At 43.8% G+C, this 15,052-nt stretch overlaps 2 protein-coding genes across 4 annotated transcripts; both read left to right on the top strand.

Moving 5' to 3' along the window:
* Positions 1-81: 81 nt before the first annotated feature.
* Positions 82-5,328, top strand: LOC100380509 (Proline-rich protein 11). 3 transcript variants are annotated; one of them, NM_001173794.1, is given in 10 exon segments: positions 82-210; positions 1,138-1,256; positions 1,475-1,589; positions 2,678-2,800; positions 2,910-3,140; positions 3,239-3,337; positions 3,515-3,633; positions 3,920-3,979; positions 4,100-4,196; positions 4,306-5,328. In NM_001173794.1, coding segments are annotated over 10 exon segments (1,047 nt in total). In that variant the 5' UTR covers positions 82-195; the 3' UTR covers positions 4,375-5,328.
* A 192-nt stretch (positions 5,329-5,520) lies between these two features.
* Positions 5,521-11,580, top strand: LOC106603437 (nonsense-mediated mRNA decay factor SMG8). Its single transcript, XM_014197115.3, has 4 exons — positions 5,521-7,126; positions 7,295-7,440; positions 9,869-10,768; positions 11,061-11,580. The coding sequence occupies exons 1-4, from the start codon at positions 5,608-5,610 to the stop codon at positions 11,274-11,276; spliced, it is 2,781 nt and encodes a 926-aa protein (XP_014052590.1). The 5' UTR covers positions 5,521-5,607; the 3' UTR covers positions 11,277-11,580.
* Positions 11,581-15,052: the final 3,472 nt, after the last annotated feature.

The following is a 15,052-nucleotide window of genomic DNA, read 5'->3' as shown; positions in this document are numbered from 1 at the left end:
AGTCATTTGTGATTGGTCATTCTATCTACTTCCGTATTCAGTAGCCTATCCACGTAAGTCTTCATCCAGCTGTGTGTAATACGTTTCCTGATTTGTTGAAGCGACTAGTAGTACATTTTGAAAATCCTTGTTGAGCAAAGCAAAGATTGTACAAATATTTGTTTTTAATCATCTAGCTAGTTTGAATACGTTTTTATGGCTGGATCATGGGTATGTAACGTCAGTTATAAGTTTCACTAACTTGCATGAATAGGTTAAAAAACAGAGAAAGCTGGACTAAGCTAGCGCCACGAATACAGATGTGTGTTAACGTCTATGGTCGGACGGTGTTACGTAGCTAGCAGGCTGTTTTGCAAAAGCGTTGCTGGTAGGCAAAACCTATCTTGTTCATGCATTCGCTTGGCTATTGAAGCAGTAACGTTATGCGTTGGCAGTTTATATACATTCTTTAAAACAGAGTTTGTAGACCGTAGCTAGCTAGGTATGAAAAAACAGGAAGTCCAGCCTGTTTGTAACGTTAATTGGCATTTAGCTATCTGCAATGACAATGGTAATGAAGATATTAAATGATTGGACATAGGCCAGGGGTGTTAAATTCATTTTGTCCGAGGGCCGCATTCGGTTTTCAACGAAAATGTGTTATTTTTCCTCACCCTCAACATTTGCAACAACAACAAAAAAGTCCTCTTCCGATGCTCCCTGACTGTCTAGCTTTCATTTTGGTGATTTTATCATTTATAGTTTACACAGTTCGATTTGGTTTTAGTCATTTGAAGGTATATTCATCCTCCCCTTTAGTTATTATTATAACCCCCACCCCCTTTAATTATTATTTATGTTTTACTCAACCCAACCGCGGGCTGGATTGGACCCTCTCGCAGGCCATATGTTTGACACACCTGACCTATGCTATGGGCTGCCAATAGAAAACATGGCTGGCTAATTTGTCAAATTGGATATTGCCCAATTACCATTGCAGCCAAAACATTAAAATGTGTGTGTGAGAGAGAGAGAGAGAGAGAGAGAGAGAGAGAGTGAGTTTGAATGTAAGTCTGGTGTGTAAATAATTAACTTGCCCATTAACCCATACATATTTTGAAATGTAACTGAATCTGACTCTCTTCACTGTGCCTTTAGGGACCAAGCAAAGCCTTCCTGCAACGCAGGAAGAAGAGGGCCAGCAGCAGACGCTGGGCTGTTATGAGTAAAAGGCTCCAAGAAACACCTAAGCCCATCATCACACCTGCAATCACACAGTGAGTCAATCTATGGCTGTCATCACTGCAACATTTTAGTTCATACAGTAGAGTTGTTGTTGACTGACAACCCTTATTAGTCTAGCCTAGTTGTCCTTCTATTGTTGCCTACAATGTCAACATGAATCTATGGATGGCTGAATGATCATGCACAGGAGGGAGGCCAACCCTTTCCTCAACTCTCTTAACACTTATTATTCTGTGTGTATTTTCTTTAGACTTGGAAATTGTGACCCAATCACCCAAACCAGTCCAGTTCCTTTGCTAGGTGTCAGAGGGTTGCTGCTGGCATTTGGAAGAGTATGCCAAATCTGGAGGAACTGCCTGAGCCAGGTAGGTTTCTACAGCATGGCTATGTTTGTAACAGGGCTGTTTTGGTTGAGGGAAATGTTATGTTAGATTTCATTCCCAAACACTTGCCTATATGATTCACTCTATATGTCAGTGACCACATTTCCATCCACAGGTTTTATGCGAGTAAAGTCATACTGTGTTAAAAAAAAAAAAAATTTAAATCACAACAGCTGTGATGGAAACAGGAAGTTTCGGTAAAATTGTATATATGCCGACAGATAATTTGTTCGTTCGACATGGTGGGATCTTTTGTGTTTGTAAAATTAATTATGTGAGAAATTGCGGCGGAAGTGTTTTTTTATGCGCATCATATCACAAGTTGGTAAACTTGGAGTCACGTGATGATATGGTATGTGATCCTCCCACTATGACTTGGGGAAACCATGCAGTTTATTAGGCTACAGATGAAATAATTTATGATGAACTTCACAGGGTGGTGAAAGTGCACAGTGATCTTGATTCTCCTTTCCAATAAATATCGAGGATCCTATTCTGGTGACATGATGATCGATGCTTGACTGCCGTTTGACAAATATAAATATATTCTTATCCATAATAATCTTATCATACCCGCACAGCCTAACCGCACTGTATCTGTGAGCTGTTGGCTAGAGCGCACGTGCCAAGACCAGAGTAAGCACATTTGCTATTTAACGCAACTATCTGTAGAGTTGAAAATGCAATGGAAACACATTGAACTTTCGATTTTTATTCGGTACATGAAATCTTAAGCGAAAAAGTTAATTTTGTGGGCACTGCGTCATCACTCACTGATTTTTATCCGCACTAAGTCAGTTTGGTGGAGAAACTCCACTGCTGGGAAAATGCGCATATTTTCTTTATGCAGATTTCAGAATATTCGCATGAAAATCTGTTACCAATGGCGACGGTGCATAAAGATGGAGGAATTCAGATATTACGTCATTGTAACGGAAAGAAATGTACTGCGAACTTAGCAAACAAGGCATTTATGGTGAGTACATGGGGACTGCCATCTTTATGCACCTTCGCCATTGGATGGAAACCTTGCTACTGACCCAATTTCTACTTCCATCTATCTATTGCAGTCATTTGCTGGATTCTTGAAAACATTTTTCTTCTGGCGGGGGTATGCCAAACAATTAGAGACCCTCCAGAATCAAATGGCTGAGCTGCAGAGGGAGATGGATGCCTTGCATTCTGCTCTTCAGGTGAGACGACAACAATTACACTCAACTGAATGTACCTTATGGTGTGATCATGATGTGACAAACAGCCACATGCAGTACTACGTCACTAAAGCCTGTCTTATTTCAGCAGAGGGGTAACACTGCATGCCACTGCCATGGGACTGTGGCTGGTGGTTTAGTCCGTCCAATGTTCCCTACTCCTCCCCCTCTTCCGTTGGGCTGTGGGTCCAGTGCAGACCCTCTCCCTGCTCTCACACCACCAGCCCCACCACCTCCACCACCACCTCCTCCTCCCCCCCCATCTACCACTTTTCTGCAACCCTACATCCCTAAAAAAAGAGTGGCCTCCAATGCTCAACAGGTAAGAACTTAACTCGCCGTTCATTCTTTTTAATTTGGTGCTCATATATCGATTTCAGTCTCATCTCTCTTATGATCTGACCTCTGTCTGTCACTTAGAGCTCCAAGGAGAAGCAGGACATACTGGTGGCCGTGACCCTCAAGGATTTACAGACTGTTAAACTGAGAAAGGTCGTTGTCAGCAGTGTGAAATCAAAGGTAAGCAAGGCATATCCTTAGCCTACTCAAAGTAATGAGTGCTTCCACCTGTCCAAAATGTAAGCTCCACAGGACACTCCCACATAGCATGCAGTATTGTGCCTGCTTCTCTTGCATTTCCAGCATAAACGTGTGCAACAAGGCCATTGTATGACAATGGGTCTGTCTCTATTTCAGAGGACTCCAGAGAAGATACGTACCCCTCTGGTCACTGTGGCAGACCTGCAGAATGTCCGTCTGAAACGATCCCACTGCCAACTGCTCCCTAAGCTCCCCAAATGCCTTAGCGCTGGCAGGTAAACCTATCCCCTATTTCTTAATCTGCTGCCATTGTTTTGTGACCAGGAGATTATCAGTGTTCTCCATCATCGTCCTGGGGATCCACCACATGTTGTGCAGGATTTTGTTCCAGGCCAATACTGATAATAATTTGAATCATGTTTTTCAGTGTTTATCAGGCCTGGAATAAAAGCCTGCACACCTGGACGAGAATTGAAGAACGGCTTATGAAATATTTTGTTTTCTTTATTGGATTTATGTTGTCTTACTGTGGAGATGATCAAATGTTATTTCCCACTCTAGAACACCTTCTAAAAACCCCATGAGTTTGCGTACACAGCTGAAGAGGGTTCAAATCAATAGGTAATGCGTTTCAACACTCAAGTGCTTTATTCTAGGGTTCTTGTGTTACCTGAAAATAGGAAGTCAAAGGACTATAATCAAGTGAGAGATCAGTCTGACTTTTTTCTCTCTACTCTTTAGGAGTCCTGGTGGTACTCCTCTGTTTGACAAGGAGAATATGGAGGCAGGCACTGGCCTCACCCCCATCATGACTCAGGCTCTGCAACGCAAGTTCCAGGTAGGTCACTCACTCCACTCGGGGCACCACAACTTTACAGAACCCATGTGCATGAATGTATGGTTATAAAGGTGTGTCCCCTTTTTCACTACTTTTGTTATTCCCTCAGAGTGCTTTACCACGAGGACCGTCTCCAAAGGCAAAGAATTGCAATGGAAGCTTTGATAATCAAAACTGAGACATTTGTTGATAAATACACAGATGTTGATCCAGACGAGTTGAAATGTAACAGTGAAAAGCAGCTGTCCTGATTTTTTTTAAAGTGAGTGTTGTATGCAAGCTATGGATGTAACTATTGGCGCAATGCACATTTACTAGCGCATTCTGCTTTCCTTTGCTGGATGGGTTACATAATGCTTTCCATTGCTGAATGGTTTATTAAGTGCTAGGGAGGTTGAGGATGAAAAGAGAAAACACTTGTGTCTTGAATCACTTTTAAAATGAACATAAATTCTGAAAGCAAGCAGTTTCTGTGAAAGCTGCTTTTACAGAACAGTCCTGTCAATTCATTGAATGACAGATGAGGACTTGCCTTAACTGCCCCTCTGTATCAGACATAGGATTGGTCAATCCCGACACTGCTTCTTGGAACAGTGACATCAAGGAGGATGGTAAGTGAGCCATACTGAGATTTAAAAGGCAGTAGTTGAGATACTCTGTACATGTTGAGGAAACTCAATCTATGACGAGTTACTTCAACTGAGTGAGATGCATCAAATGTTTTTAACGTGGGTTCAGTTAGTCGTCATTTTATGAGGAAGTAAATGTATCTGAGGGACTTTGTTTGGAAATTGCTCATTGACTACATTTTTAGTCATTTAGCAGACACTCTTATCCAGAGCGACTTACAGTAGTGAATGCATACATTTCATTTCATGCATTATTTTATTTTTTATTTTTTTTGTACTGGCCCCCCGTGGGAATCGAACCCACAACCCTGGCGTTGCACACACCATGCTTGCGTTGCAAATACCATGCTCTACCAACTGAGCCACAGGGAAGACTAGAGACCCAATATGTTTGTGCCCCTATATTGTGTTTTGATCTTTGTTTATATAACTTTTTTCTAAAATCTTATTGCATGATATTTTAATTTGCTACTGTAACCAAATAAAATGTATTACATTTTTAACGTTTTTGTTTAAGATTGTATTTTTACCAATATTGTGCTTATAAGAATACAATTACATTTGTGAATTCCTAGACATGTTTTAGGTTTTATAATAATACTTTTTTTGACACAATTTCGGTATCCATAAAAGACGATACGTTTACCTGTTTTGGTTGCGGGATTTTTAAAAGGGGACACAGAAATGTCCCTTGTTTCTACACGGAACATTTTACTTGTGTTTGCGGAAAGTGGCCTTGTGCGCATATATTTATCTTCCCCATACTGATTTGTCCAGAAGAAATGGCGTTGCCCATGAGTTTGGGAGTGCTCCTAGAATCAGAAGTAATAGAGGATCCATTGTATAAAGACGAAGGTCTCTGTGTACTTGGTATATTCGGTAAGACTGCGATGCAACCCGGATCGCCAAAAGAGTTTCTAATCAACACGCTCGCGGACAAGCACATCTATCATCTCTTCGGACTGGATGAGACCGACAATCAGAACAGTGGAGGCTTGATTCAGGCGTACTACAGCCAAGAAAACCGCGTATTGTATCTGGTGCTTACTTCAGTTTGTGACAACAGACAGCTTTTGCGGGCGTGTGAATCTTTGAGTGCGGGCATCGGACACTCCGAGGCGCATGAATCGTGGAAAGGGGCGGATAAACAGCATTGTTTAGCATTGCTCTATCTCTTCTCCTTGTGCCATGTCCTGCTACTGGTCCATCCTACATGCTGTTTTGATGTCACCTATGACAGATTGTTCCGTGCTGTGGATGCACTTCGTCAGAAAACTCTGCCACTACTACGTGCTGCCATTAAGGATTCCAACATATCCAAAGAATGGAAGGTGAACTGCCGCCCCTGTCCCCCACGGCTCCTATTTGTATTCCAGATGAATGGAACCCTGAGAAGCTGTGGTGGAACTGGTTCAGATCCTTCTGGGGGAAATGCTGACAAGCCCAAGAAACACTCTCCACGAAGACGCCTACAGCATGCATTGGAGGACCAGGTATATCGCATTTTCCGGAAAAGTCGGGTCCTCACCAACCAGAGCAGTAATTGCTTGTTCACTGTCCCTGCTAACCAGGCGTTTGTGTATGTGGTGCCAGGGCCAGAGGAGGACCCAGTAGCAGCCGTGCTGGGCCAGCTGCGCTCCAACTGCGCCCTGCGGGAAAATGACACCAACACCGCAGTATCTGGACCCAGGCGCTATCAACAAATGCGTCTCTCTGCTAGACATCTATCCTTCAATGTAGAAAGCAGCAGCCTCTCAGGGGGGCAACTAGTGGACTGTAGTCTGAAGGAGTTCCTATGGCAGCATGTCGAACTGGTGTTGACCAAGAAAGGCTTTGACGACAGCGTCGGTCGCAATCCACAGCCTTCCCATTTTGAGCTTCCAACGTACTCCAAGTGGGCCCAAGTGGCCTACAGGCTGCATCAGGTTATGATAGCCAACACAGATGAGGAAAGTGCTGAGCTATCCGTCGAAGTGCAGAGTCAGCTTAAAGTGTTGGAGGGTTTCCTGGACGCGGATGCCAAGTTCTCTGAGAACCGCTGTCAGAAAGCCCTGCCGCTGGCACATAGCACCTACCAGTCCAACCTTCCCCATAACTATACCACCACGGTGCACAAAAACCAACTGACACAAGCACTTCGGGTCTATAGTCAGCATGCACGCGGAGTAGCTTTTCAGCGCTATGCCTTGCAGTTGCATGAGGACTGCTACAAGTTCTGGAGTAATGGGCATCAGCTATGTGAAGAGCGCAGTCTGACGGACCAACACTGTGTGCACAAGTTTCACCTGCTGCCCCGGCCAGGTAAAGCCTCAATCACTACCATACAGAAAATTAGAAATTATAGTATTTTCCATATTTAAAACTCATAACAGGTATCAACATAGTTGGTAAATCGGTGTATCTCAGAATATCAATTTTGAAATATATTGTTATTATGGCTAACTGTCTTCTATGCTACTGTATCTGCAGGTGAGAAGCCAGAGATGGACCACAACCCACCCATCCTCAACCACAACAGCAGGGGGCGTTCCACTGGCTCGTGTAACTGTGGCCGGAAGCAAGCCCCTCGTGAGGACCCCTTTGCCATCCAAGCTGCCAACTATGACTTCTACCAAGTTAGTATCTATCATTTTTTTATGCAGAACTTTCTCCTAAAGCGGTATCCACACCCATTGGGTTTAGTGAACATAATAAAGTGGCCATTTCCAGAAAAGCCAAAGGCTGGGCCTAAAATAGTGTGAGATCATATAAAACATTTAGTAGTGATTCCTATGTGGGGGAAGAAAAAAAATTGAACAAATTAGTTGGTCTGGTGTGTGTAACGTGGAGCATCCAGATGCTGCACTTGATGCATTCATGACATTGTTTCTTCCAGTTATTGATAAGCCTGGACTTATTAAGAAACTGACTGTTTGAATTGATGAGGAATTGGAATACTGTATGGTTGAGAGAGGAAGCAAAAGGAGTGGCTAATAAGTCTAGCTGCACATCTGATTGGCAAACTCACTGTAAATTGAGAAATTGTGACTGAACAAAAAGAAACTACAAAACTAAGACAAATAATATAAAGTATGATGGAAAAAAGCTTTGGAGTACATTAAATTATGGACAGAGACTAATTCATCTCCACATTTTATTGAAACAGAAGGCTCAGTCATCACAAAACCTATTGATATTGGCAATTATTTTAATGACTATTTAATTGCCAAAGTGGGCAAACTCAGGCGTGAAATGCCAACAACAAACTGTGAGACATCATATTCATGCATAAAAAAATGTAATAATTAAAGGAAAGCATTGTAATTTTGAATTCTGTAAATATAGTGTGGGGAAAGTATTTTTGTCCATCAGTAATGACAAACCACCTGGTATTGACATCTTAGATGGAAAGCTACTGACAATGTTAGAGGACTATATTGTCACTCCACATTTTGTTACAGCCCTATTCTAAAATTAATTATTTTTCCCCCTCATCAATCTACACACAATACCCCATGATGACATACTGAAAACAGTTTTTTTTTTTTTTTTTTTAAGTATTCAGACCCTTTGCTAGGAGACTGGAAATTGAGCTCAGGTGCATCCTATTTCCATTGATCATCCTTGAGATGTTTTTACAACTTGATTGGAGTCCATCTGTGTTAAATGCAATTTATTGGACATGATTTGTAAAGGCACACACCTGTCTATAAGATCCCACAGTTGGCAGTACATGTCAGAGCAAAAACCAAGCCATGAGGTCGAAGGAATTGTCCGTAGAGCTCCGAGACAGGATTGTGTCGAGGCGCAGATCTGGGGAAAGGTACCAAAACATTTCTGCAGCATTGAAGGTCCAAGAAGTTTGGAACCACCCAGACTCTTCCTAGAGCTGGCCGTCCGGCCAAACTGAGCAATCGGAGAAAAAGGTGACCAAGAACATATGGAGACAGGTGTGTGCCTTTCCAAATCCTGTCCAAACAATTGAATTTACCATCGGTGGACTCCAATCAAGTAGTAGAAACATCTCAAGGATGATCAATGGAAACATGATGCACCTTAGCTCAATTTTGAGTCTCATAGCAAAGGGTCTGAATACTCATGTAAATAAGGTATTTCTGTTTTTTATATTTAATACATTTGCAAAAAAATCAAACAGTTTTTGCTTTGTCATTATGGGGTGTTGTGTGTAGATTGAGGGGAAAAATATACATAATCCATTTTAGAACAAGGCTATTGCGTAACAAAATGTGGAAACGGTGAAGGGGTCTGAATACTTTCCGAATGCACTGTATATGTATGTACAGTTGCGTGTCAGCAATGTGTGTAACTGTCATAAGAACCATTCTTTTGTTTGTAGTTCAGTCCTTGAGCTGTTCTTGTCTATTGCTGTTCTGTATTATGTTGTGTTTTGTGTGGACCCCAGGAAGAGTAGCTGCTGCTTCAGTAATGGGGATTGGATTAAAATACTAAAGTACTATATCCACCAACAGATCTCTGCAGACAGCCTGGTCTCATAGACTAGACGTAACATACTAAATATAAGACCGGGACTCTCAAATTAGTATGATATGTTACGTTTGGTATGGTTATATGAGCCAGATGGTTACTTAAGGAAAAAACGAAAGTAAGGTGGTTGCTCATGGGTGTACATATAACGCGAATGTCTGGCAAACCAAAGGTTGTGAGTTTGAATCTCATTATACAACGCTAGCATTTTAGCTAATTACCAACTTTTCAACTACTTGACACCTACTTAGCGTGTTGGCTAACCCTTAACCCTAGTCTAGCTAACGTTAGCCAGCTAGCTAACGTTAGCCACCTAGCTAGAATTCCTAACATATGTTTTTAAATTCGTCACATATTGTACATTTCCCACATTTTTTACATATAATATTAATTGTTATTTCTATCATAAGAAATGAGCGATGGACATCCACAAATTAGTACATACCATACGAAACCTAACAATTCATACTAAATGGAGTGTCGCCGATTTTTACGTACCAGCATAACCCCCAACTATACCTTAGTCTTTTCACTTTATCTCACCCTGTTGCCCTGTAGATGCTTGAAGAGAAATGCTGCGGAATGCTGGAGAGGATCGACTTTCCTGTTTTCCAGCCGAGCACCCCAGACCCAGCCCCGGCCTGCGAAGAAGCACCCAGGTCCCCTGAGGTGGCAGCCCCAGTCCTATCGTCAGGGTCAGAGCCATCAGAGGCGGAGAAGCTGAAGGAGAGTATACCAGCATCCCACACCCCTGGGGAGAGCACCAGCCTCAGCCTGGCCCTCAGCCTGGGTCAGTCCACTGACAGCCTGGGGCCCTATGGAGACGCTGGGGGAGGCGAGGGCCAGGAGAAGAGGCCCGGCCTGGTAAACCGCCAGGCCTCCACCGTCGAGTACCTCCCAGGCATGCTCCACTCAGGCTGCCCCAAAGGCCTGCTGCCCAAGTTCTCTAGCTGGTCGCTGGTCAAGCTGGGCCCCGCCAAGGCCTACAACCCCCACACTGGCCTGGAGCAGCCGGGCTTCCTGCCTGGCTCCTCCTTCCTCCTGCCCTGGGACGTAGTGATTCGCTCCCGCTCCGAAGATGAAGTGGGCCTAAATGAGCCCCTGGATGGGGGACCCTCTTCCTGGCCAGCCCCCAACAAAGCCCTAGTGGGAAAGCGGGGGAGCGCAGGGGGCCTTGGTAGGGGACGCAGGCGAGATGACGTAGCCCGGGCTTTCGTGGGCTTTGAGTACGAGGACAGTAGGGGCCGGCGTTTCCTTAGCTCAGGGCCTGATAAAGTGGTGAAGGTGCTGGGGCCTGGAGGGGCAAAAGAGCCGGCCACCAGGGCCCTGAACACAGACATGCCCCTGTACATCCCTTCTCCAGCCCAGGGGCGCGGCTTGAAGCACCACTATGCCCAGCTGGCGCGTCTCTACATTGTTGTACCTGACGCCCACCTGGAGATAACGCTTAACCCACAGGTACACTTGCCTGGCCTTCATTTACCTGTCAACTGGTGTTTGTCACAAGTTAATTATTATCATGTTTTCCTCATCTATAAGTAAATTCCTCACTTCTCATGTTTTCCTGGTGACAAACACCAGTTATGCTAAACTCTCAATGCAGTTAGAACTGGACTCATTTTGAGTTGTTAGTATAGTAACAGGCTGTGTCGACTGGAGATTTTTTGTTGCTGCAAATAGTCCCTTTGTTGATTGAGATGTAATGCTTGATTAATGTTGACTGTAAAACACTGCCCCTTTTTCTTCTTAGGTCCAACTGGGCTCTCCTCCCTGTTCAGTGTTCCATCCAGAGCAGACGGAGCTGGTGCTGCCCCCTGATGGCCTGTGGGTCCTACGTTTCCCCTACTCCTACGTCACAGACCGTGGCCCATGTTACCCACCTAAAGACAACCAGCCCCTGGCCAACTACAAGGTCCTCAGAGGCATCTTGCGTGCCAACACTGCCAGCCCCCTTCCACCACAGTAACCCCCACTCATAACATTGCACCGCAAAGTGTCTCACTTACTTGCAAGGTTATTGTAAAAATGACTGTGTTGGTTGGACCGTGACCTCTTGCCTGGTGTTTTTATCCCCTAACAAATTATTTTGAGTCAAATGGAATTGGACTGGATTAGTTTATTATGAATGGCAATCTCTTAAAATAAAAAAGTGTTGGTCTGCGCACAACTGCATCTCCACTTGGATATATTCAAATTGAAGATATTGCTCTCTCTACTCTGTTGTTCATGTAAACCGTCTATTAAGGAAAGAATAAATGGCATCTTATGGATGATCTTGTTTATTGGCTTTATTCACTGTTATTGTGCACACTCAATCCAGCCTGTATAGAGGCTTATTTTGAGTTTGACTTTAGTATGATCATTATTCAGTCAACCATTGCTCGCCTTAAGTAGAGTAGCTCATGATAAGCTGTAGACCACACTATCTACCTAGAAAGTTTTCATCTGTATTTTTCGTAGCTGTTTACATACCACCAGACTGAGGCTGGCACTAAGACAGCATTGAAAGAGCTGTAACCAAGAAAACGCTCACCCGGAGGCGGCGCTCCTAGTAGCCGGGGACTTTAATGCAGGGAAACTTAAATCCGTTTTACCAAATTTCTATCCGCGTGTTAAATGTGCAACCAGAGAGGGAAAAAATTCTAGACCACCTTTACTCCACACATAGAGATGTGTACAAAGCGCTCCCTCGCCCTCCATTTGGCAAATCTGACCATAACTCTATCCTCCTGATTCCTGCTTACAAGCAAAAATTAAAGCAGGAAGCACCATTGACTCGGTCTATAAAAAGTGGTCAGATGAAGCAGATGCTAAACTACAGGACTGTTTTGCTTGCAAAGACTGGAATATGTTCCGGGATTCCTCCGATGGCATTGAAGAGTACGCCACATCAGTCATTGGCTTCATCAATAAGTGCACCGATCGTCCCCAAAGTGACTGTACGTACATACTAGATGTTGACCGATTTTTAAGATTTTTCAACGCCGATCCCGATTATTGGAGGACCAAAAAAAGCTGATACCAATTAATCGGCTGATTATATATATATTTGTAATAAATAACAATTACAACAATACTGAATGAACAATGAACTTTTATTTTAACTTAATACAATACATAAAATCAATTTAGTCTCAAATAAATAATGAAACATGTTCAATTTGGTATAAATAATGCAAAAAGACAGTGTTGGAGAAGTAAACGTGAAATATGTGCCATGTAAAAAAGCTACTGTTTAAGAACATGAGAACATATGAAAGCCGGTGGTTCCTTTTAACATGAGTCTTCAATATTCCCAGTTAAGAAGTTTTAGGTTGTAGTTATTATAGGAATTATAGGACTATTTCTCTCTATACCATTTGTATTTCATATACCTTTGACTGTTGGATGTTCTTATAGGCACTTTAGTATTGCCAGCCTAATCTCGGGAGTTGATAGTCTTGAAGTCATAAACAGCATTGCTAAGAGCTGCTGTTTGAATGAATGCTTACGAGCCTGCTGCTGCCTACCACCACTGTCAGACTGCTCTACCAAATATCAAATCATATACTTAATTATAATATACTGCTCAAAAAAATAAAGGGAACACTTAAACAACACAATGTAACTCCAAGTCAATCACACTTCTGTGAAATCAAACTGTCCACTTAGGAAGCAACACTGTTTGACAAATTTCACATGCTGTTGTGCAAATGGAATAGAAAACAGGTGGAAATTATAGGCAATTAGCAAGACACCCCCAATAAAGGAGTGGTTCTGCAGGTGGTGACCACAGACCACTTCTCAGTTCCTATGCTTCCTGACTGATGTTTTGGTCACTTTTGAATGCTGACGGTGCTTTCACTCTAGTGGTAGCATGAGACGGAGTCTACAACCCACACAAGTGGCTCAGGTAGTGCAGCTCATCCAGGATGGCACATCAATACGAGCTGTGGCAAGAAGGTTTGCTGTGTCTGTCAGCGTAGTGTCCAGAGCATGAAGGCGCTACCAGGAGACAGGCCAGTACATCAGGAGACGTGGAGGAGGCCGTAGGAGGGCAACAACCCAGCAGCAGGACCGCTACCTCCGCCTTTGTGCAAGGAGGAGCAGGAGGAGCACTGCCAGAGCCCTGCAAAATGACCTCCAGCAGGCCACAAATGTGCAGGTGTCTGCTCAAACGGTCAGAAACAGACTCCATGAGGGTGGTATGAGGGCCCGATGTCCACAGTTGGGGGTTGTGCTTACAGCCCAACACCGTGCAGGACGTTTGGCATTTGCCAGAGAACACCAAGATTGGCAAATTCGCCACTGGCGCCCTGTGCTCTTCACAGATGAAAGCAGGTTCACACTGAGCACATGTGACAGACGTGACAGAGTCTGGAGACGCCGTGGAGAACGTTCTACTGCCTGCAACATCCTCCAGCATGACCGGTTTGGCGGTGGGTCAGTCATGGTGTGGGGTGGCATTTCTTTGGGGGGCTGCACAGCCCTCCATGTGCTCGCCAGAGGTAGCCTGACTGCCATTAGGTAGCGAGATGAGATCCTCAGACCCCTTGTGAGACCATATGCTGGTGCGGTTGGCCCTGGGTTCCTCCTAATGCAAGACAATGCTAGACCTCATGTGGCTGGAGTGTGTCAGCAGTTCCTGCAAGAGGAAGGCATTGATGCTATGGACTGGCCCGCCCGTTCCCCAGACCTGAATCCAATTGAGCACATCTGGGACATCATGTCTCGCTCCATCCACCAACGCCACGTTGCACCACAGACTGTCCAGGAGTTGGCGGATGCTTTAGTCCAGGTCTGGGAGGAGATCCCTCAGGAGACTATCCGCCACCTCATCCGTTTTAGGACCAATATTGTTTTCACTATATATTTTACCTCTTGGGGATGTCATTCGAAAACATAATGTTAAATTTCACTGCTATGCGGACGACACACAGCTGTACATTTCAATGAAACATGGTGAAGCCCCAAAATTGCCCTCGCTAGAAGCCTGTGTTTCAGACATAAAGAAGTGGATGGCTGCAAACTTTCTACTTTTAAACTCGGACAAAACAGAGATGCTTGTTCTAGGTCCCAAGAAACAAAGAGATCTTCTGTTGAATCTGACAATTAATCTGGATGGTTGTACAGTCGTCTCAAATAAAACTGTGAAGGACCTCGGCGTTACTCTGGACCCTGATCTCTCTTTTGAAGAACATATCAAGACTGTTTCAAGGACAGCTTTTTTCCATCTACGTAACATTGCAAAAATCAGAAATTTTCTGTCCAAAAATGACGCAGAAAAATTAATCCATGCTTTTGTTACTTCTAGGCTGGACTACTGCAATGCTCTACTTTCCGGCTACCCGGATAAAGCACTAAATAAACTTCAGTTAGTGCTAAATACGGCTGCTAGAATCCTGACTAGAACCAAAAAATTTGATCATATTACTCCAGTGCTAGCCTGACTACACTGGCTTCCTGTTAAGGCAAGGGCTGATTTCAAGGTTTTACTGCTAACCTACAAAGCATTACATGGGCTTGCTCCTACCTATCTTTCCGATTTGGTCCTGCCGTACATACCTACACGTACGCTACGGTCACAAGACGCAGGCCTCCTAATTGTCCCTAGAATTTCTAAGCAAACGGCTGGAGGTAGGGCTTTCTCCTATAGAGCTCCATTTTTATGGAATGGTCTGCCTACCAATGTGAGAGACGCAGACTCAGTCTCAACCTTTAAGTCTTTACTGAAGACTTATCTCTTCAGTAGGTCCTATGATT

Source organism: Salmo salar, chromosome 04 (genome assembly GCF_965601325.2).
Source record: "Salmo salar chromosome 04, fSalSal1, whole genome shotgun sequence".
Classification (NCBI taxonomy): Eukaryota; Metazoa; Chordata; class Actinopteri; order Salmoniformes; family Salmonidae; genus Salmo; species Salmo salar.
The sequence above is the reverse complement of the archived record's forward strand: the minus strand, read 5'-3'. Positions and strand labels throughout refer to the sequence as shown.